Source organism: Muscardinus avellanarius (genome assembly GCF_963383645.1).
Source record: "Muscardinus avellanarius genome assembly, chromosome: 15".
NCBI lineage: Eukaryota > Metazoa > Chordata > Mammalia > Rodentia > Gliridae > Muscardinus > Muscardinus avellanarius.
Genome location: NC_137801.1, coordinates 65,843,449 through 65,864,953, shown reverse-complemented (window position 1 = coordinate 65,864,953; position 21,505 = coordinate 65,843,449). Strand labels below are relative to the sequence as shown.

The 21,505-nt window shown below is 52.2% G+C and overlaps 1 protein-coding gene across 1 annotated transcript; it reads left to right on the top strand.

Annotated features, from left to right (window-relative positions):
• Positions 1-14,680: 14,680 nt before the first annotated feature.
• On the top strand, positions 14,681-20,787 carry TEX261 (testis expressed 261; the record flags this gene model as incomplete). The annotated part of the gene is made up of 6 exons (XM_080711943.1): positions 14,681-14,750; positions 15,600-15,679; positions 16,938-17,091; positions 19,688-19,755; positions 20,401-20,503; positions 20,658-20,787. The coding sequence occupies 6 exons, from the start codon at positions 14,681-14,683 to the stop codon at positions 20,771-20,773; spliced, it is 591 nt and encodes a 196-aa protein (XP_080568069.1). The 3' UTR covers positions 20,774-20,787.
• Between the last annotated feature and the right edge of the window lie 718 nt (positions 20,788-21,505).

The following is a 21,505-nucleotide window of genomic DNA, read 5'->3' as shown; positions in this document are numbered from 1 at the left end:
TGGGCGTTGGACCCAGGGACACTCTACCTTGGAGCTACACCCCTAGGCCTATTTTATCTTTCCTTTTTGAAACAAGATCTTACTAAGCAAGTTGTTAAGGACCTCATTAAATTGTGGTGGCTGGCTTCAAATCCACAATCCTCCTGTCTCAGCCTCCCAAGTACTGGGATTACAGGCATGCACCATTATCCTGGCAGAAGCCAGGTATTGCACTTTCTAGTGGTCTAGGCGCTGTCTGACCTCAAACCTCATGGAGAGGAAAGTGAGATAAACCAGCAGCCCCAGAGGATCCCGGCCTTGGCTAAGGATGTGCCGCTCTGAGTTCCCTGGGGCGGTAATGGGTGTGTGGGCAGATACTCGAGGGCCGCTGCTTCTGCCCTGAACACAGTGCACTGAATTCCCCTGGGCACGGGGGCCGGGCTCAACACCACCAAGCTGAGAGGCCTGGCAGGTGGATGGAAGGCAGATCGATGGTAAGATTCGCTGCAAGTGCACTTTAGTGGAACCCTGAGGGGGAGCAGGCCCAGCTGCGGGTGGTTCCTCTAGCAGTGGCACTTCACCGCATCGGGTGTGGATAACTGGCTTGGGTCCTTCCTCGTACCCCGGGGGCCACACCTCGCTCCTGAGACAACTGCCCACGCCACGGCCAGGCCTGCCCATCGAGTCATCCCCGCCGTCTCTCAAGAGTGAGCGGGGTGGGGGCCACCATTGGAGGGGCCCGCCGGCCCGGCCGGTCCCTTGTGGCTGGGCATGTGCGGTTCAGTGGCCTGCTGAGGCCTGAGTAGAAGGGACAGCAGTGGCTTTCCTGAGACAAGTGGGAAGAAGGTATCAGCCATGGCTGACCGAGCGGTGACCCAAGGCCCAACACAGAGCCAATTAGCAGCCACCACAATGGTGGTGGGCTTGCCACGGCGTGCAGGGGCGGGCTCCTGTGCAGCCGGCGTGTCAGGCCAAGTTAGCACCGGGAGGGCTGAACGGAGCCCAGCTGGGCGGGGAGCAGGGGTGAGAAGGCTTCCCGGGGCTCTGGGGAGCTGAGCCCCTTGAGACAAGACCTGCAGGCCTCAGCTCGGGGAGCTGGTGCGGGCTCGCACAGGTGTGTGCTGGGCCTCCGTCTGTGCACACGCTCGTCATGCAGGACTGCCAACTGCAGGCCGTCATGTGTTCACTTAGCACATTTAGTGCATGCCTGCTGTGTGCACTGGGGAATCAGATTAACAGGCCCGAATCCCCATTCTGGGGAGCTTAAATTGGAGCGAGACAGACAGAAAAAAAGATAAGACTTTGCTGTCATGTAGAGATAAGTTCTATGAAGGGAGGTAAGGCAGGTGGACGGGCTGCTGGTCAGCTTGTATGATCAGGGAGTTCCCTTCTGAGGGTTATATATGGTATATCTGGAGGAGGGGGCTGTAGATGTGGGACAGAAAGCAGGGCCACAGTGAGATGAGCTGAATTCTACTATACTGCTGGGCAGACAGGAGGGGGAAAAAAGTGCCATACTTGGTATGGCGTCTAGCCCACAGGGCATCAGCACTCAGTAAGAACCACCTGCTGGGCGCGGTGGCACATACTTGTAATCCCAGCATTCGGGAGGCTAAAACCAGAGGATTGCGGTTTGTGGACAGGCTCAGCTACTTAGTGGGGCCCTCCACAACTTAGTGAGAACCTGGTTCAAAAAAAGAATAAAAAATAGGGCAGGAGGTGTAGCTCATGGATGCCTCTGGGTTCCATCCCTAGACCTGTAGAAACAAACAAACAAACAAACAAACAAACAAACACCTGCTTAGCTGGGCGTGGTGGGCACACTGGTAATCCCAGTACCTGGAAGGCTAAGACAGAAGATCGCAGGTTTGTGGCCAGCCTTAGCAACTTAATGAGGCTCTCTGTAACTTAGTGAGACCCTGTTTCAAAATAAAGGAATAAAAAAGGGCTGGGAGTATAGGTCAGAGGTAGAAAAATGCCCCTGGGTTCCATTCCCATTACCATAAAATAAAAAAGAACCTCCTTGCCCAGCCTGGCTCTGGGAGCCACCTCTGACCCCTTCCTAAGTTCAGCCCCACTGCCCAGAACACTGGGGCCTCCCCTGCTCGTGCACCCGGCACCTGGGACTGTCCCTGTGGGATCCCATATGTCCCTGTGGTGCCCAGCCCCTAGGGGGACACTGGGCTCTCTCAGCTCAGGCTTCCTCCCGGGAGCCAGAACTGGCACAGGTGCCAACCCCGGGTGAGTACGATCACCAAGGCTGGCCCGTGAGGTAGCCAGGGCTTCGCCCGCCCTCTCTGCCCCGCCACCTCCTATGTGTGGGAGGACAGCTCCTGCCCCTGCAGGGCTCCCGTGTCCCGCGGTCCCTGCATGGCGAGCTGCGCACGTGCCTTTCTGAGACTGTGTGTGGGCGTGTGAACATCTCGAGGTTTGTCACCTGTCAGCCTCTGAAATCTACAACACCCTCTTCCCCAGCCGACCTGGAGGAGAAGCTGCCGGTTCCATTCTCAATGCACTGCGGACGGCCGTGGTGAGGAGTCGAGTGGTCTCGGGAGGGACACGCTGTTCTGTGCCATTCAGAGGCTTGCACTTAGTTTGTACTGTGCATTTACACACACACGCACACACACGGCCATGCAGCTAGCCAGGTCAGGGCCCTAAAACCAGTCACACATTGACCCTGGCCTCTGGCCATATGCTTCAGACTCATATCCCTGCTGTCGCCAGCCCCGAGAGCGTGGAGCATGGCGGTGAGCGAAGGCGGTGACTGGCCGGGAAGGGCAGCTCGTTCAGTGTGCTGGCACAGAGAGTTCAGATGAAACTAAAAGGTAATCTCAGCCCTCCCTGCCACTTGTCAACTCCCGCTGGCCACAGATGCATGTGGACTCGAGAGGAAGCCTGCCCCTGCTCCCCTGGCCCCTGGCTGCCCTTCTAAGGAGGGTCCTTGCTGAAATTCTTGGGGGCAGGGAGCATCAACTGGTGCAATTTTTTCCTTCCTCCTTTTGTCGGGGGGAGGGCTACTGAGGACTGAACCCAGGGGCAGTCTACCTCTGCTCTGAGCTATACCCTCAGCCCCCCCCCCTTTTTTTTTTGGTGGTACTGGGGTTCCTGGAATCCTTCTACCTCCGGGCTACACTCCCACAAGCTACACTCCCAGACCTTTTTTTTTTTTTTTTTACCTTTTTATGTGGAAACAGGGTCTCTTAAGCCAGCAAGGCTGGCTCCAAACCAGCGCGATTCTCCTGTCTCCGTCTCCCAGGCGCGGGGATTACAAGTGTGCGCCACCACGCCCGGCCAACCCTCAGCCCTTTTTTATTTTGAAACAGGGTTTTACTATGTTTCTGAGGCTGGTCTTGAACCTGTGATCCTCCTGTATCAGCCTCCCAAGTACTGGGATCACAGGAGTGCACCACTATGCCCATCTTGGCACATAGATTTTAAACATCTGCCTCAAACCAAGCCTGGTGTCTGGCCAGGCTGTAGGTGAGCAGACACAGGGCCTCCCGTTCTGGCTGGTGAAGCAAGTTGACCAAGAAGCAAGAGAAGTCACAAGGAGGCCGAGAGTGAGCCCGGAGAGGACTGTGGGCTCAGATAGGAGGCTGGAAAAGGGCTAGAGTGGTCTGGAGCAATCAGGAAGGCTTCCTGGAGGCAGGGCATGTTAATTGAGCATTATGAGGCTGGTAAGGTGAGAGAGGGAGGAAGGGCACTGTAGAGTGAAGCAATAGGGGGGTGAGGAGGGTTTTGTGCAGGAGGCAGGGCCAGGATGGGCAGGGTTGTTTAGACTTTCAGAGCCAGGACTCGGAGTGTCTGGCTTGGGGAGGGAGAGCCAGGAAAGCCCCAGGGGGTTGCCCTTGCTGGGTAGGGCTGGAAGGAAGGAGTAGCCCTTCCTGAGAGGAGCAGGTGGGTGTGCAGCTCAGGGCTACAGAGGCCAGAGCATCCTCTGCTCGGCTCCCCAGGGCAGTGACTCCCATCTGGCTGCCCTGTGGGGACTTCCAAGTCTGCTGCTGACAAATCTCGCCCCAGTGTCTGCTCACAGTTGGGCTGAGAACCACCCCTTGGACATGAGTTAATGCGGCCAGCAGGAACAGGTGGGGCCTAATTTCTGTTGCGCCCTATTTTTTATTCTTTTGGGACAGTTAGGACGGATGCATTGCAAGAAGCAGGAACTCACTAGCATTTCCTAGAACCCAAGGGTGGTGGGAGGCAGCTGGGACAGACAGGAAGGGCCTGAAATTGTGTCAGAGGAAGGTGCAATGCACACCCGCTGGCCGCTCCCTAGCTCTGCCTTGCTCAGAGTACCGGTGTCTGCTGCCATCACCCACGTGGCATAAGATGGTGGCCACGTGATGCCCCCGCAATGGCCTGATATCACATGCTGCACATGGGCCTGCCCAGCTCCTCTCAGGCCCCTTCTAAGGGGAATGCTATGACCAATATGGCTGTAGGAGCCAGCCCTGGAGGCTCTTGCCACCTTCTGCACCTCTTTGTGTCGGGCATTGAGAGCACAGAGATAAGCACAGTCCTATGGCTTTCTCAGGAAGTACTGGGGCTGGGCTTTGAAGAATGAGTAGGACAGCTGGGCGTGGTGGCACACGCTTGTAATCCCTGCGCTTGGGAGGCTGAGACAGGAGGATCGCACAGGTTTGAAGCCAGCCTCAGTTACTTAATGAGGCTCTCAGCAACTTAGTGAGACCCTGTTTCCAAATAAAATAGAAAATTGGTCTGGGAGTATAGCCCGGAGGTAGAAAGCCTCTGGGTTCCACCTCCAGGACCACACACACACACACACACACACGCACACAAAAAAAGAATGAGTAGGAGTTTTCCAGATGAAGAGGTGGGGTAGGTGTTCATATATTCATATAGGTGTTCATAGTGAGACCCTGTTTCAAAATAAAGAATAAAATATAGGGCAGGGGGTGTACCTCGGAGGTTGAATGACCCTGGGTTACATCTTCAGACCACCAAAAAAAAAGAAAGAAAGAAAGAAAGAAAGAAAGAAAGAAAGAAAGAAAGAAAGACAGAAATACAGAAAGAGGGTCTCACTGAGTTGCAAAGGGCCTAAGTAGCTGAGGCTGTCTGCAAACTGTGATCCTCCTGTCTCAGCCTCCCGAATGCTGGGATTACAAGTGTGCGCTGCCACACCTGGCGGGCTTGGTTTATGAAGTGGAAGGTAGAACTAGTTGCCTTCTGGTTCAGAAATTTCTTAGTGTCCTGGTCAATGTGATCCCTTCCTCCTCCTCTGTCCCTCCTCCTCTTCCTTCTCCTTTCCATTTTTTCCTGCAGAAAGAAGCCTGCAGTCCAAGAGGCGATTCCTTTTTCTCTGCATCAGGAATTCCTGTCAGGTGAGACCACCTGGAGCTGCTGGAATATAGGCAACAAGTGCTCAGGCCTAGGCTTCAGAATGGCTCTCCTCCATCCTGACCAATAGGGCTGCCTCATGAGGAGCTCCAAGCCCAGGCCAGCTGGACGCCCGTCAGCCAGGGGCTCACCACGCTGCCAGGCTGGAGGACTAGAACAGCCCTGCTCACCAGCTCTGGTACTGCTGGTGGTGTGTGTCAGAGAGAGAGAGAGAGAGAGAGAGAGAGAGAGAGAGAGAGAGAGAGAGACAGAGAGAGAGAGAGAGAGAGAGAGAGAGAGACAGAGAGAGAGAGAGAGAGAGAGAGAAGGAGGGAGAGAGAGAGAGAGAGAGAGAGAGAGAGAGAGAGAGAGAGAGAGGAGAGATTGAGAGATTCTGAGATGTCCTAAATTTAGTTACAGGCCATAGAGTGGAGGTGAAACAAGGTAAGAGAAACTATTCAGCTAACAACTTCAGGCCAAACAAAAGACCTGCTCCATATTTCTAAACATGTGTTGAAACCCCAGACGCAAAACCCCATGAGACCATCAAGGCGCCGTCACATTCTGCTGACAGACCCAACCGATCAAGGAGACACCAGCACTTCTCCTACAGACCATCCTCCTGCCCAAAGCTCGCCTGCTTCGAATTGCCCTGCCCTTATCTAGAGTCAAGGGAGGCTCAATGCAAACAATGCATGCTTGCTTTATCGAAATCTTAATTATAAAATACTTAGACTTCGATTGGGCGGACATTTCCCCACTGCTCCGTGGCCCTGATGGTGGTTAGAGAGGGGTCTTTTCTTCCTAGCCAGTGTTTGTTACAGCTCAATGAGCCCTTTTATTTCAGAGATTGCTTGGTCTGTATAATTTGGATTTAGAAGTTTTCTGGAGTCTTTCATCCCCCCGCTGGGTCCTCTTTTCTTATTCCTTCTGTCCACACACACATGGGTCTGTCGAGCCTCCTGGCAGCTTAGCTAAAGATGCAGCGAAGGTAATTACCAAGGTCTTTTGAGCGCTTGTCACTAGAGCGCTCTTTAGCTCAGCCACCTGAGTTGGGCCCCAAGCATGTGACACAGACAGACGGGGCAGCTTTTGGGTGGGGGCAAAGTGCAGAAACAGGGTCAGGAAGCCTACATTACTTGGACATCCAGGCCATGCCATTGGTTTTCACGGTGCTTTGTCTCTTACTAGAATTCTGCCCTGGCTGACCTGCTGTGGAATACCACACAGTAAATCTGCTGACCACGTGCACATCATAGGAGAAATCCCCTAGGATGTGGGGACCTCAAAAAAGACGATAGGGTATGTATTTGGGGTAGAGTGGGGTGGGCGGAAACATAGCTCTTTATTGTTTTATTTTTTAATTTTTTGCAGGTCTGGGGATGGAACCCAGGGGCATTCAACCTCCAGGCTACACGCCCTGCCCTATTTTTTATTCTTTATTTTGAAACGGTCCAAGTTGCAAAGGGCCTCATTGAGTAGCTGAGGCTGTCCGCGAACCCCGATCTTCTGGTCTCAGCCTCCCAAGTACGGGGATTACAAGTGTGCACCACCATGCCCAGCTATAGCTCTTTAAATTGCTTCAAATCTTCTGTGAGGCCCGAAGAACTGGCAGAAAAAGAGCTCAGGTCTGGGCAGGAACCACACCAGAGATTGGGAGGAGAGAGGGGCCTTGTGCCTGGCTGGTGCGTCTTGTTATCAGCTGCAGTTTTCAGCCTGGGGTAGGTAGCAGAGACCCATGCGCTGAGGCCGACCCTGTCCGCAGCTGTGTGCAATGTGTGTGTGTGATCGGCGCTGTGCAGTGTTTGGGTGGGTGTGGACTCTCAGAGCCTCCCACCTGGCCTTCACTCTAAGATGGCAGTAAGGCCCTCAAATTACCTTCCCAAAACCCCTTTCAAGAGGTCAGGAACCCATCCCTGGCTGTGGTCCTTGCCAGCTCCTCCGGTGGCCACTAGAGGGCAGCAGCCACCACGGCCGCAATGGGAACTCCGATTCCTACTCCCAGCTCTTCCCTTCTCATTCCAGGAAACACCTGTCTTGCCCTCCTCCCGGTGAGCTGGGCCACTGGCACCACAGATCCAGCTAAACCCCCGTCTTGGTCTCAGGCACAGTCAAGTGCGGGGAGTGTGGGGAGATGAGATGCTGAAGACACGGAGGGGCGCAGAGGTGGCCAAGGGCAGAACGCCAGGAATTGTATTCGTTAATTCTTGCAAGTACAAAGGTGGAGCGAGATGAGGAAAAGCCCAGGTGTACTAGATAGGGTGTGCGTGGAGATAAGGCGGGACCAACCCAGGGCCAAAAGCACGCGATGAGCCACAAGCCAGACTCTCCCGACTGACAGCAAAGGCGGGGAGAGGGACTTGGAGTGACAAAAGGAAACCCAGCCTGCTCAGAATCAAACCCTAGCCGGGCGTGGTGGCGCACGCTTGTAATCCCCGCACTTGGGAGGCGGAGACAGGAGGATCGCGCGGGTTCGAAGCCAGCCTCACTGGCTTAGGAGACCCTGTTTCCAAATAAAAAAATATAAAACAGGTCTGGGAGTGTAGCCCGGAGGTAAAAGGGCTTCCAGGAACCTCAGTACCACAAAAAAAAAAAAAAATTATTTTTGTTACTGGAGATTGAACCTAGGGGCTTGCTACCTCTGAGTTACTCTACCAACACTTTTTGTTTTTTATTTTGGAACAGGGTCTCAGTAAGTTGCTGAGGCTGGCCTCAAACCTATGATCCTCCTGCCTCAGCCGCCCTAGTACTTGGATTACAGGCATGTGCCACCATCTCCAAATAACAAAATTTGTTATTTTGAAACAGTATCCCACTAGGTTAGCCCAAGCTGGCCTCAAACCTGCAATCCCCCTGTCCCAGTCTCCCAAACTACAGAGATTACAGGCATGCGCCATCGTGCCTGGCTTGCTGTATTTTTATTTTAATATGCACATATTAATCTTCTTCAACCTAAACTTTAACTCTGTACTCCTGTTCTTGCCACTTATCTTAAACATAGATTATCTAGTGCTTTTCTGTTAATCGCCACCAACTTTTAACCCCGCACTCCTGCCTCACTACTGCCTCCTACACTTAGAACTGTGTCTGGCACAGAGCAAGAACACGATAATTGCTAGCATTTCTTTTCTCCTGCCCTTGATCTTAGTCAAAAGGTTGAAAGCAGTTCAATTATTGACCTCTGAGGAAGGGATCCATATGACAGCTGGGCGTGGTGGCACATGTCTGTACTCCCAGTACTTGGGAGGCTGAGAGGATGGCAGGTTCGGGGCCAGCCTCAGCAACATAGAGAGACCTTGGGAATTTAATGAGACCTTGTTTCAAAAAAATGGGGGGTTGCTGGGGGTGTAGCTCAGAGGTAGAATGCCCCTGGGTTCAATACCCCCAAAAAAGATCCATACAATGCTGAACTAGCTGGCTTCCTAGAGAACCCCTACATAGGAATTGGTCCCCACACATGCAGGCATTCCATGGTACCATATGAATATGTGTATAAGTAAAAGTTAAAGGTGAGCCGGGCGTGGTGGCTCACGCTTGTAATCCCCGCGCTTGGGAGGCTGAGACAGGAGGATCGCACAGGTTCAAAGCCAGCCTCAGCTACTTAGTGAGGCTCTCAGCAACTTAGTGAGACCCTGTTTCCAAAATAAAATATAAATGGGTCTGGAAGTATAGCCCAGAGGTAGAAAGCCTCTGGGTTCCACCCCCAGTACGACAAAAAAAAAAAAAAAAGTTAAAGGTGTATGGGTAACACTGGAAAGAGTATGTGCATAATAGTTAAATAATTATATGCTGGGCGTGGTGGTGCACACTTGTAATCCCAGCATTCAGAAGGCTGAGACCGGAGGATCGTGGTTCGCAGACAGCCTCAGCTACTCAGTGAGTCCCTTTGCTACTTAATGAGACCCTGTTTTAAAATAAAGAATTTAAAAAATGGGGCAAGGGGTGAAGCTTGGAGGTCGAATGCCCCTGGGTTCCATCCCCAGACCCGCAAAAAATAGTAATTATTATATGTCAGTAATTAAAGCAACAATCTGGTCCGTCACCTTTGAAGGCACAAACCCTTTCACTCTTAAAATGAGTCCCTTGAATTGGGTATGGGACTTTCCAGCTCCCTCCCCTGTCTGTCCTTTAATCAAGGCCTGGGCTTGCCCTTCCCCAGCCGGGGGTGGGGTGGGGGGGTGGGGTGGGTGTCCTGAGGAGCCTCCTGACCTGGGGAGGATGGGGGGGGAGCAGATGGGAGCCCACAGTGCCTCGGGGCTCTCAGGAAACTGTGGGGCCTCCCTTCCTGCTCTCAGAGGAAATTCAGATCCTCAGTCCTGGCTCCTCAGGGCCAGTTTGGCTCCAAAACTCCGGAAGTGAAAGTGCTCAGCTCTAGAATGACAGCGCTCACTGGTCTGTCTCTACAGAAGGCGCTCAGCCATCTGGGGCCTCGAGTTTCCCTTGTGTCCAGTTCTGGAGAGGGGGTGTGGGATGTTTTTCCATTTCCTTCCTTCTTGGAGAGATATTTGAGGCAAAGATCAGTTGAGAGTTTACTGTGCCTCTACTCACAGAAGCTTCTGTATCTCAAGCACAAACCTCCCAGTAGAAAAGCTCTGAGCATGAAGTTCCCCTGTTGGGCCAATTGGGGATGGCTAGGTCACGTGATTCAAGGTTAGTCCACTTTACCCATAAGGCAGCGCACAGTGGTTTTTTTTTTTTTTTTTAAAGGAGCTGGGTAACAACTGAAAATTTGAGGCATCTTAGCAGGTCCATCATATTATGAATATGTTAATTGTAAAATTTATTTATGAATGTGATATATTCACATAATTTTTGTGGCATTATGATTTGAATCCAGGTGCATTCTACCACTGACACAATTCCCAACTCTTATTTTATATATTTTTAACAGGGCTTTGCTAAGGTACCATGGCTGTCCTTGAACATGTGAGCACCCTATCTCAGCCTCCCAAGTACTGGGATTATAGGTATGTGCCACTGTGCTTGATTTTAGTTCAATGTGTGTGGGGGGGGCACTGGGAATTGACTCTAGGGGTGTTCTACCTCTGAGCTACACCCTCATCCCAATTTTATTTCTTATTTGGAAACAGAGTCTCACTAAGTTGTAGAGGGCCCACTGGCTTCGAATCTGCGATTCTCCTGTCTCAGACTCCCAAGTACTGAGATACAAACATGCAACACCATGCCCAACTAGTTCAACGTTTTCAGGATATAAAAAGTCATGTGGTGGGAATACATTTAAACCTCATCCCTTCTCGTTCTAGGAAGCAAGCAATGTTTTTCCTTCCTTCCTTCCTCACTCTTTCACCTCCCTCCCTTTCTTTTCCTCTTTTTTTTTTCATTGTTGTTGTGGTACTGAGGATTGAACCTAGGGTTATTTTATTTCCAAGCTACACCCCAGTCCTATTTTTTAATTTTATTTTTAATTGTAAAACAGAGTCTCATTAAGTTGCAGAGGGCCTAAGTAAGTAGCTGAGACTGACCATGAACCTGTGATCCTCCTGTCTCAGTCTCCCAAGTACTGGAATTACAAATGTGCGCCACCCCGCCTGACAGCTCTACCTCTTTCTTTCTTTCTTTCTTTCTTTCTTTCTTTCTTTCTTTCTTTCTTTCTTTTCTTTCTTCTTTCTTTCTCTCTGCGGTACTGGGGATGAAACTCAGAGACATTTGACCTCCGAGCTACATCCCCAGCCCTATTTTTTATTCTTTGTTTTGAAACAGGATTTCACTAATTTGAGGAGGGCCTCACTAAGTAGCTGAGGTTGTCTGCAAACTACGATCCTCCCATCTCAGCCTCCCGAATGCTGGGATTACAAGTGTGCACCACCATGGCTGGCTAGTCCTATCATTTTCTAATGTATTCTTCCAGAGATATTTTATGCAAAGAAAATATACCAATAAAGTCTTTTTTTTGTAGTATTGGGGATGGAACCCAGGGGCATTCTACTTCCAAGCTACCCCCAGCCCTATTTTTTAGTCTTTTTTTTGGGGGGGTGGTACTGGGTGTGGAACCCAGGGGCTTTTGTACCTCTGGGCTATACTTCTAGACCTATTTTTTTTTTTTTGGTGGTACAAGGGGTGGAACCCAGAGGCTTTCTACCTCCAGGCTATACTCCCAGACCTTTTTTATACTTTATTTGGAAACAGGGTCTCACTAAGTTGCTGAGAGCCTCCCTAAGTAGCTGAGGCTGTCTTCGAACCTGTGTGATCCTCCTGTCTCAGCCTCCCAAGTGCGGGGATTACAAGTGTGTGCCACCACGCCTGGCTTTACTTCTAGACCTATTTTATACTTCATTTAGAAACAGGGTCTCACTAAGTTGCTGAAAGCCTTACTTAGTAGCTGAGGCTGGCTTTGAACCTGTGCAATCCTCCTGTCTCAGCCTCCCATTAGTCTTTACTTTGAAACAGGGTCTCACTGAGTTGCAAAGGGTCTAAGTAGTAGCTGAGGCTGTCTGTGAATCGCAATCCTCCAGTCTCAGCCTTCCAAATGCTGGGATTACAAGCGTGCACCTCCACACCCAGCTATGTCTAGCTTTTAAGTGGAGTCTTTTACCCTGTCCTTTTGTGCATTGAACCTGTGCTTTGAACCTGTGCAATCCTCCTGTCTCAGCCTCCCAAGTACTGGGATTACAAGAGTGCGCCACCATGCCCTGCTCCTCAAGAATTCTTAGCTGGTGTCCAGAGGCCACTTAGAAACCAACTGGTATAGAATTTAGGGAGATAGAATCAAAGAGGGTCTTTTTTTTTTTACAAAATTTTTATTGAACATATTTGGTTTATATTTAAACTATACTTGGTGCCCTCTCCTCCTGCCCCCATTTTCCCTTCACCCCTCCTACCAATGATTTACCAGGGTAACCATGCCACATTCATAATTTTACACATATTCGGATGTAGATCCTCATTAAACAAGTTCAGCATTCCTCCTCTCCTATCCTTCCATTCAAACTTTGCTGGTATTTCCCCTCCATTATCTGGAGTCCCACTAGTATCCTCTATGTTCCCTAGTTTGGGCATATTAAAGGAAACATATGTATCTTCTCCTTCTGTGCTTGGCTGATCTCACTTAACATAATGCAGAGGGTCTTGCTAAATTGCTGAGACTGGCCTAAAACCTGAATTCCTCCTGTCTCAGCCTGCCAAGTACTAGGATTACAGGTGTGCACCGCCATGCCTTGCAAAATCATATTTTTGATGCAAAGAACCACGACAGTAGTTCTACTTCTGGGTGTAAAAGCAAGAGTTGAGCCGGGCATGGGGAAGCCGAGTTAGGAGGATTGCAGGTTCGAGGCCAGCCCCTGCTACTTAGTGAGGCCCTCTGCAACTTAGTGAGACTCTGTTTCAAAATAAAGAATAAAAAACAGGGCCGGGGTTGTAGCTCAGAGGTAGAATGCCCCTGGGTTCAGTCCCTAGTACCGTAAATTAGTTAATAAAATAAAAGCAAGAGAGGAGAAGGTAGAGGCGTGGCACAGCAGCACTCACTGCAGCATTACCCACCATGTCAGAAGGTGGGGACGGCACAAATGCCCACTGATTAGAGAAGGGATAAAGAGAAAACAGCATATATATTATTTAGCATTTAAAAGATTTGAAGTTAGCCGGGCGTGGTGGCGCACGCTTGTAATCCCCGCGCTTGGGAGGCTGAGACAGGAGGATCGCACGGGTTCGAAGCCAGCCTCTGCTACTTAGTGAGGCTCTCAGCAACTTAGTGAGACCCTGTTTCCAAATAAAGAATAAAACAGGTCTGGGAGTATAGCCCGGAAGTAGAAAGCTTCTGGGTTCCAAACCCAGTACCACCAAAATAAATAAATAAATAAATAAATAAATAAATAAATTGAAGTTGTGACACATACTACAACATGAATGAGCCCAAAAAACTTATGCCAAGTGAATGAACCAGGTATTACATGGCCCCACTCGCGTGGGGAACTTGGAATAGTCAAACTGCAGGGACGGAGAGTGGAACAGTGATTTCCAGGGGCTGGGGACAGCCTCCAGCAGCGAGTTATTGCTTAGTAGAGATAGAGTGTCAACTTGGGAAGATAACAAATGTCCTGGAGATGGAGGTGGTGATGGCTGCAGGACAGTGTGAATGCATGAATGCCTCTGAGCTGTGCCCTTCAAACGGTCCAGTGTGTAGGTGTGGTATTATTTATGTTTACCATCACAAAAATACATACAATTACAAAGCAAAGCAATTATATTAAAATGCAAGTATTGACCCAGCGTGGTGGCGCGCGCTTGTAATCCCAGCATTCAGGAGGCTGAGACCGGAGGATCACAGTTCGCAGACAGCCTCAGCTACTTAGGCCCTCCGCAACTTAGTGAGACCCTGTTTCAAAATAAATAATAAAAACTAGGGCAGGGGGTGTAGCTCGGAGGTCGAATGCCCCTGGGTTCCATTCCCACACCCCCCCCCACAAAAAATACAGGTATCAATTTTTTTTAGAAAACCAAATATGTGCTACTATAATGCAAGTGACTTCTTCAATAATAAATAACAAATAAAATAGGGCTGGGGTGTGGTTCAGAGGTAGAATGCCCCGGGGCTTAATTCTCAGTATACATACACACCTACAAGAAGCATACCAGATTCCGTTATCCGTGTTTTATTTTGCATGCCTGTTTCGGCCGCTAGATGGGGACTTCCTAACAAGGGCCGCGTCCTTCCTTCCTAGCGCGCCCCGGGGACCTTCTCCCGGGCCGCAGTAAGCGCAGGCAGCGCCTAGTGGGCGCACTGCCATGGGCAGCGCTGGGCAAGGTGCAGGGGATACAAAGGCGCAGAACGTATTCCCCAAAAAATTCAGACTAGAGAGAGAGAGTTCGGCTTGAGGGTGACAAGTGAAAGGCACCCCAACTCCTTTGAGGCTTCCTAGAAGTGTGACTTGAGTAACGTCCCTTGGCTCCAGCTTCCCATCCAGAAATTGACGCACATCATCAGATCAGTTTCCCTTTAGGACCCGCAGCGCGGCCTCCAGCACACTGCCAGGCATCCGACAGGCGCTCAGTAACTTTGCCCTTGTGGCCTGCGATTGCAGGGGGATGCCCAGCGGGCAGCCTGCGCTCCGAGCCTCGCCCGGGGAGCTCTCATCCCCGCGGGGACCGTCCCGCGTCCCTCGGGCCGCGGCGCCCGGCGCCCGGGGCAGCAGCGCTTGGCCTCCGCGCCGCCGGGGGCGCTAGCGCGGAGCTGGCCGCGGGCGGCGCTCGGCCCGGCTGCTCTCGGCGGCGGCGCACGGCTCCCGGCCGTCCGCGGGGCGGGGCGGGGCGGCGGCGGCGGCGGCGGCGGCGGTGGCTCCGTGTCGCCGGAGCCGGAGCGCGCAGGCCCGTCCCGCGGCCGGGGCGGAGGGCGGGCGGGGGCGCCATGTGGTTCATGTACGTGCTGAGCTGGCTGTCGCTCTTCATCCAGGTGGCCTTCATCACGCTGGCCGTCGGTGAGAGTGCGCGACCCCGGCCCGCGCCGCCCGCCCCGCCGTCGGGGCCCCCGGGGGTCGCGGCGCGGAGGGGTCGGGAGCCAGTCGGGGTGGGGGGGCCCGGCCCTCCAGGTGCTGCCCCTGCTGCCGAGTCCGGCAGCCGGTCTGGCCGCGGATCCTGCCAGGTGTCACAAAGTCCGCCCGGCAGTGCCCGGGAAAGACTAGGTGCCCGCCAGAGCCCGCGAACCGCCAACCGCTCCCACCCTCGTGGGCTCGCTGCGCCCAGCTCTCCCGCGGCACCTTCTGCCTCCCTTTACTCTCTGGACCTTTGTATTTTTCTGTCCTTCGCCTTTGACACTCTTTCCCCCTGTGGATAGTTCCTTCTCGCGGAGATCTCGCCTCCTCCAGGAAGCCCTCTGAGCGGTGTGATGATCCCCGCCGTGCCTGGCACTGGTCCTTACGTAGCATTCTTACACAGATTGTCTGGCTCTCCTCCTGGCCTGTCTCCGCTTCCACTCCTCAAGTTGGGCCCGGAAGGGGCTTTGTCTTGTTCTGCTGTATTCTCAGCCCCTGGCCCATACTAAGTGCCCTGAAAGTATCTGTTCAGTATATGTACGTATTTTCTGGGCCGGGGGTTAGCAGCGTGCGGAGGAGTCAAAGGCAGCCTTCCAGTTATTCTTATGAAATCTCTCCTTAGTTGCCCACAGTCGTTTCTCTAGACGTGGAAGGGCAACACATGGATTGTTTGGTTTGTTCCTGAGTTTCTGGAGTCCATGAAGGGACCTGACCCCGGGGAGGAGGATGACCAGGGTGGCGGGAGTGATTCTGGCTGATGCTCTCCCTGCTTGCCCCTTTTCCCATTCCCTCCAGCGGCCGGACTCTACTACCTGGCAGAACTGATTGAAGAATACACAGTGGCCACCAGCAGAATCATTAAATACATGATCTGGGTAAGTCACCGCTTCCCTGCACGCTTGCTCTGCCTCAGAAGCAGACACTGGGACAAGTTTGGCCTGGATGATGAGATCCCTGTCTCTTTCTTGAGGGAACCACTTTTACCTCCCTGCCCTGTACCCTGTCTTTTGGGTCTGCTCTCCTAGCTGCCTTTCCCAAGTAGCAACGCTTCACTATGCAGACCTTGTTCTCTACCCCTAAGGTGACAGCTAGGTGTACCTCCTCGGCTGACAGGACCATGACTTGCCTTAGCTTGGCTCTCTCCCGTGGTCTCTGGTTCCTTTCTCTACTTGCAGCATGTAGAACTTAAAGGAACCTTAAGGACAGTTTTGGATGCTCGTTCATTGCCTCTTTCAAGTGGGATTGAATGTTTTGTTCCAAGGGGCACACCTCCCTTGGCCCTGGCCTCCTCTGTCTTCCATGGGAGTCTCTCTTTCTGAATCACTATCAAGGCCACAGGAGTGACTGCTGGTGGACAGATGTCTACCAGCTGCAAGATAGGCTGGGGATGCGTTTGGATAGGAAGAGTTCATTACCACTCAAGTCGCCTGATGCCATCAGCCACTTTTACTGTGACCGTGGTCTGAGTTTAGGAGTTAGTGATGAGGACAGGTCACGGCCCTCGGCTCTGTGTCCAGAGGCCCAGCTTGTGGGTGTTGGTACAGGGATTAGACCTTCACTCAGCCAATTGTCATTTGTTAAGCACTGATGACTACATGTCCTGCACTGATGACTACATGTCCTTCAGGACATGTTTTTCAAACTCTGGGCATGATTCATGATTGAGTTGTATAATCAGTTCAGTAGGTCATAATCAACATTTAAAAATAAGTGAAATAGGGGTTTGGGGTATAGCTCTAGTGGAGTGTTTACTTAGCATGCATCCCTGGGTTTGATCCCCAGCAATCCAAAAGAAAAAAAAAAAAAGGAATAGAAAAGATTAGTATTAATTAAATTATTAAATTTGAGCTCTGATTACATATATGTGTTGGGTCTGTTGGAATCACTGTACAGTATGTTTTTCTTAACTGAGAGTTGTCAAAAAAAAAAAAAAAAAAGCTTTGAGAAATGGCATTCAAAGAATCTGCCCTTTGGGAGCTGAGAGTAGCTGGGGAGCCCAGGCCTGCGGCTGTGAGGCGAGGAGGTGGAGGCGTGGCCCTAGTGCTGCCAGGGCCCGCGGGGTGAGGGTCTGGGCAGTTGCCTGGAGGGCGCCCTGCATCCTGTACCTCTGCCATGTGCATCTGGTTGTTGCAGTTCTCCACGGCCGTGCTGATTGGTCTCTACGTCTTTGAGCGCTTCCCCACCAGCATGATTGGCGTGGGCCTCTTCACTAACCTCGTCTACTTCGGCCTCCTCCAGACCTTCCCCTTCATCATGCTGACCTCGCCTAACTTCATCCTGTCGTGCGGTGAGAGGGGAAGAGTTGGGAGGCACCTGGCGTGGTTGACGTGCCCATCTCAGTACGAGGCACTGGAGGGGATACAGAGAAGGAAGCAGGCCACTGCGGTCCTCCGGGGGGCAAGGCTGGCTGGGAAGGTGCTTCTCATTCTTGAGGACCCTAAATCCCACCTCGGCCTCAGTGCTCAGAGCTTTTTGGGGATGGAGGGCTCAGGCTGGGAGGGCTTCCCCAAGAGGTAAGTTTAAAGAAGGGTTTGGGAAGAGAGAAGAGGTTGTGGATTGGCAGAGGCAGAGCTCCTAGATGAAGAGTCCCAGATTCAGAGAAACCACGTGGCTTGAGTAGCCTGAAGCCCCTCTGGCCGGTGAGCGGCTTCCCCTCCAGTCCTTCAGCCCAAGGTCCTGGGCAGGATGAGCCTCACGGGGACTGCCTCTTCAGGGGCATTTTCAGCAGCGGCAGTTACCTCAGGTTGAAAGCCCAGCCTTCTTGCCTCTGCCCTGCCACTTTCTGACCCTGGGAGTCGTGTTCCTGCTCCGGCCTTTACTGCTCTCTCTGCTCAGAGGTGATGTTTCTGACAGAACCGTTGCAAAACTCAGTTGACACACAGTAGGTGGTTGTAGATATGTACAGATGTTCGTGGAAAGGGCTTCAGAAAGTAATTTGGTCACGAGGCTTGCAGTTTCTTCTGCTAATCACTACTGGTCAGCCTAGCCTGTGTCCGGCTATCAGGTAGAGTTGGGGGTGTTTGAGAGCACTACTTCTCTGTTTCTGTGGCAGAACCTGTAAAGAGAATACTATCCAGGAGAGCATAGTGCTAACTCGAACAGGTCTCTTCCTTGAATGCCCTGGTGGGATTCCACCACAGATCTGTTTAGCAGGGTTTGTGGGAGCCCTTTCCTGCAGACCAGACCCCTCTGCATCATTCCAGGGAAAGTCCTCCACGGGGACATGCCTCCAGTCCTCAGTTTATATTTATTTATTCACTTACTCATTTATTTATTTTGGTACTGGGGATTGAATACAGGGGCATTCTACCTTTGACCTAAATCCTCAGCCCTATTTTATTTTATTTTAATTTTGAACCATGGTCCCGATATGTCGCTGAAGCTGGCTGAGAACCTTCGATCTTCCTGTCTTACCCTCCCAAGGGGATTACAGGTGTGTGCCACCATGCCCAGCTTCCCCTGGCCCTCCATATAGATGCCCAACAGGATTTTTCTGAGAGATCTTGTAGGGCACTAGGACCATTCTGTCTCCCAGTGTCCCTTGGCCTTAGCATGTGGCAAACAGCTGTGGTCTTTGCCTTAGAAGGGGAAAGCGAAGATGGGAGAGAAAGAGACAGGGTAGTTGCTGTGAGGCATGTATGAAGGGGTTTGGATTCAGGGAGCATGTTCTCCCTGGGGCCTGCCCTTGACCCACTGTGGACAGGCAGGGATTCCTGCCTCTGAGCAGCCTGTCCCCGGGATCTGCTCAGTTGCTTCTTTTCATCAACTTAGTTCCACGCTAAGGAGGTGTGTGGGGGACAAGATCTGTCAGTTCAGCCCAGTGTGCCTCGCCCAGGGGCAGGATGCGGAAGGGCCCCTCCCAAAGACTGTACCTCAAAGCATCTACCAACCATTCCCTTTTACTCCCAAGGACCGAGAGCCCCTTTGTTTGAGGCTTTCTTCACGCTGCTCACTTTAGAGTAGAATTTCTTAGGGGTCTTATCTGCACACTCATGACTTTCTTCTCCCTACTACCCATGGGAGAGCTTTCTTTAGGACATATATCCAATAAAAACCAAGTTCATACTGGGCATGGTGGCACACACCTGTAATCCCAGCTACTTGGAACAAGAGATCCTAAGTTCAAGGCCGGCCTGGGCAACTTGGCAAGACCTGTCTTAAAAAGTAAAAAGGGACCGGGCGTGGTGGCGCACACTTGTAATCCCCACACTTGGGAGGCGGAGACAGGAGGATCGCGCAGGTTCGAAGCCAGCTGCACTGGCGTAAGAGACCCTGTTTCAAAAATATAAAATAGGTCTGGGAGTGTAACCTGGAGGTAGAAGGGCTTCCAGGAACCCCAGTACCACCAAAAAAAAAAAAAAGAAAAAAAAAGTAAAAAGGGCCAGGCGTGGTGGCGCACGCTTGTAATTCCCGCGCTTGGGAGGCGGAGACAGGAGGATCGTGCCTGTTTGAAGCCAGCCATGCTGGCTTAAGAGACCCTCTTTCCAAATAAAAATATAAAATAGGTCTGGGAGTATGGCCCAGAGGTAGAAGGGTTTCCTGGAACCCCAGTACCACACACACACACACACACACACACACACACACACACACACACACACACAAAGTAAAAAGGGCTGGGGATATAGTTCAGTGTGTACAGCACTTGCCCAGCATGTGTGAAGCCCCATCTTCAATCCCCAGTACCACAAAAAAACAAACCAGGTCATTGTCCTGAGGCTCTGGGTCCTGTAACACAGGATCCCGTTCTTATAACAGGCCAGGGCACTCTTACCTCCCTCCTAATCAGGTTGGGGCTGGTTTTCCCATCTTGACAGATGGGCCTTTGGAAGTTGTTTCACAGTATTCTCCCCAGACTTACGGACTCTTCCTTCCTTTAACAGGACTAGTGGTGGTGAATCATTACCTAGCATTTCAGTTTTTTGCTGAAGAGTATTATCCTTTCTCGGAGGTAAGAAGTGTCCACCACACTGATCCAGTAACGGGGACTGCAGGTAGAGGGGAGTTGAGTGATTTGCTTTGTGAACTTTAGCTATGATCTGAAACTGAGTAAATTCAGGGATCCCATGTTTTTTTTTTAAAAAAAATGAGACACGATATAGATGGCTTTTGAAAGCAGTATGGCAGAGGAACAGAGGGGATGGCTTTTGCTGAAGTATGGATGACACTGTTCTCCCCAGGGAGTCCATGGCTGCCTCATTGGCAGCATCTGCAGCCCCAGGGCCCTGGGCTGTCTCACGCAGATCTCCCAGGGCAGGGTGGGCTGTAGCCTTGAGCCCTGGTCCCCCAGTGGCCTGCCAAGGTTTGCCCCTCTGGGGGGTCTCCACACCTTACGGCTCTTGGAGACGTGGCTGACAGTGCACAGCAACGGTCACTTCTTTGGGGAATGCGGCCACATTCTTTCGTCAGCTTCCACCTTTTCCACTGAATTATTTCCATATCTGCAAATGTCCTGACCCTGTTTCCTGGCTCCTGGCCCCGCAGAGGTCAGGACGGGTCTTCTGTCCCCCCAGCCACCTCTCCAAAGCCTGGCGCCCACACCAGCCCACTCTTGGTGTCCCCGGGGTACCCTCTGCTCAGCCTCTCTTGTTGCCAGGTCCTGGCCTATTTCACCTTCTGCCTGTGGATCGTACCGTTTGCGTTCTTTGTGTCGCTCTCGGCTGGGGAGAATGTCCTACCCTCCACCATGCAGCCAGGAGGTGAGAGGGGTGTGTAAGGGCCAGGTGGGGAGATGCTGCAGGGCCTGAGCTGACCGGGGACCCGAGCGCCGCCCCATGACAAGGCGCTGGGGCCCTGGGTTGGGAGAGCTGGGCTCATGCACGCTCACTCCTCCCCCTGCCCGTGTCTCCACAGATGACGTGGTCTCCAATTACTTCACCAAAGGCAAGCGGGGCAAACGCTTAGGGATCCTGGTTGTCTTCTCATTCATCAAAGAGGCCATTCTACCCAGTCGTCAGAAGATATACTGACCCCTGTGGGGAGGGGATGTGGGGCAAGATAAGGAGAGTTGGGCACCTGGGCCTCTGTTCTAGGTAGGGCTGGAGCCTGGAAGGCACCTCCGCCAGCCCTGGCTTTCCCCCGCAGCTCCCTCCCCACCCTTCTCCAGGGGCTCAGCTTGGCTCAGATCTGATGCTGGCCAGGTGTGTAGCCTCACAGGGCACCAGGGAGGGTGGCAGAGCCAAGTCCCCAGCACTCCCCTCCCTGTCCCGAGGCGGGTTGGGAGGTTCTGGCTGGGGCAGGGTCTGTGAAGCCGGAGAGCAGCCAGTGATAAGTTCTCTGGGCAGATGGCCGCAGGGAGGGTCCGTGGCTTGGCACATCCAAGAGAAAGGGTTTTTGCTGTTGAACTGTGATTTTTGTCCAATTGCTGATTCCATTTGAATAAAGACTCTAGGTGGCACTGTTTGCCTTAATACCCCAAAAGTTCACCTTCCTGTCTCCCTGCTAATCTTCTGCCTGAAGTAGCTTTCTGCTCCAGGCACTCCTCCTCCGGGCCTGGGTCTTGTCATTCCAAAGGGACCCTTCTTGTGGCCCTTAGTGAGGGCAGAGGCGAGGAAGAGAGCCGGGCAGGAGCGAGGGGAGGGCAGAGGCAGCCTTTCTTATGCACCTCCCTTTTCTTCTATGGCTTCTTTGCCCAAGGCTCTGGCTGTCAAGCTAGGGGTAGGAAAGGAGATAATTTAGGACTGGGCTAGATTTTCAGAAGA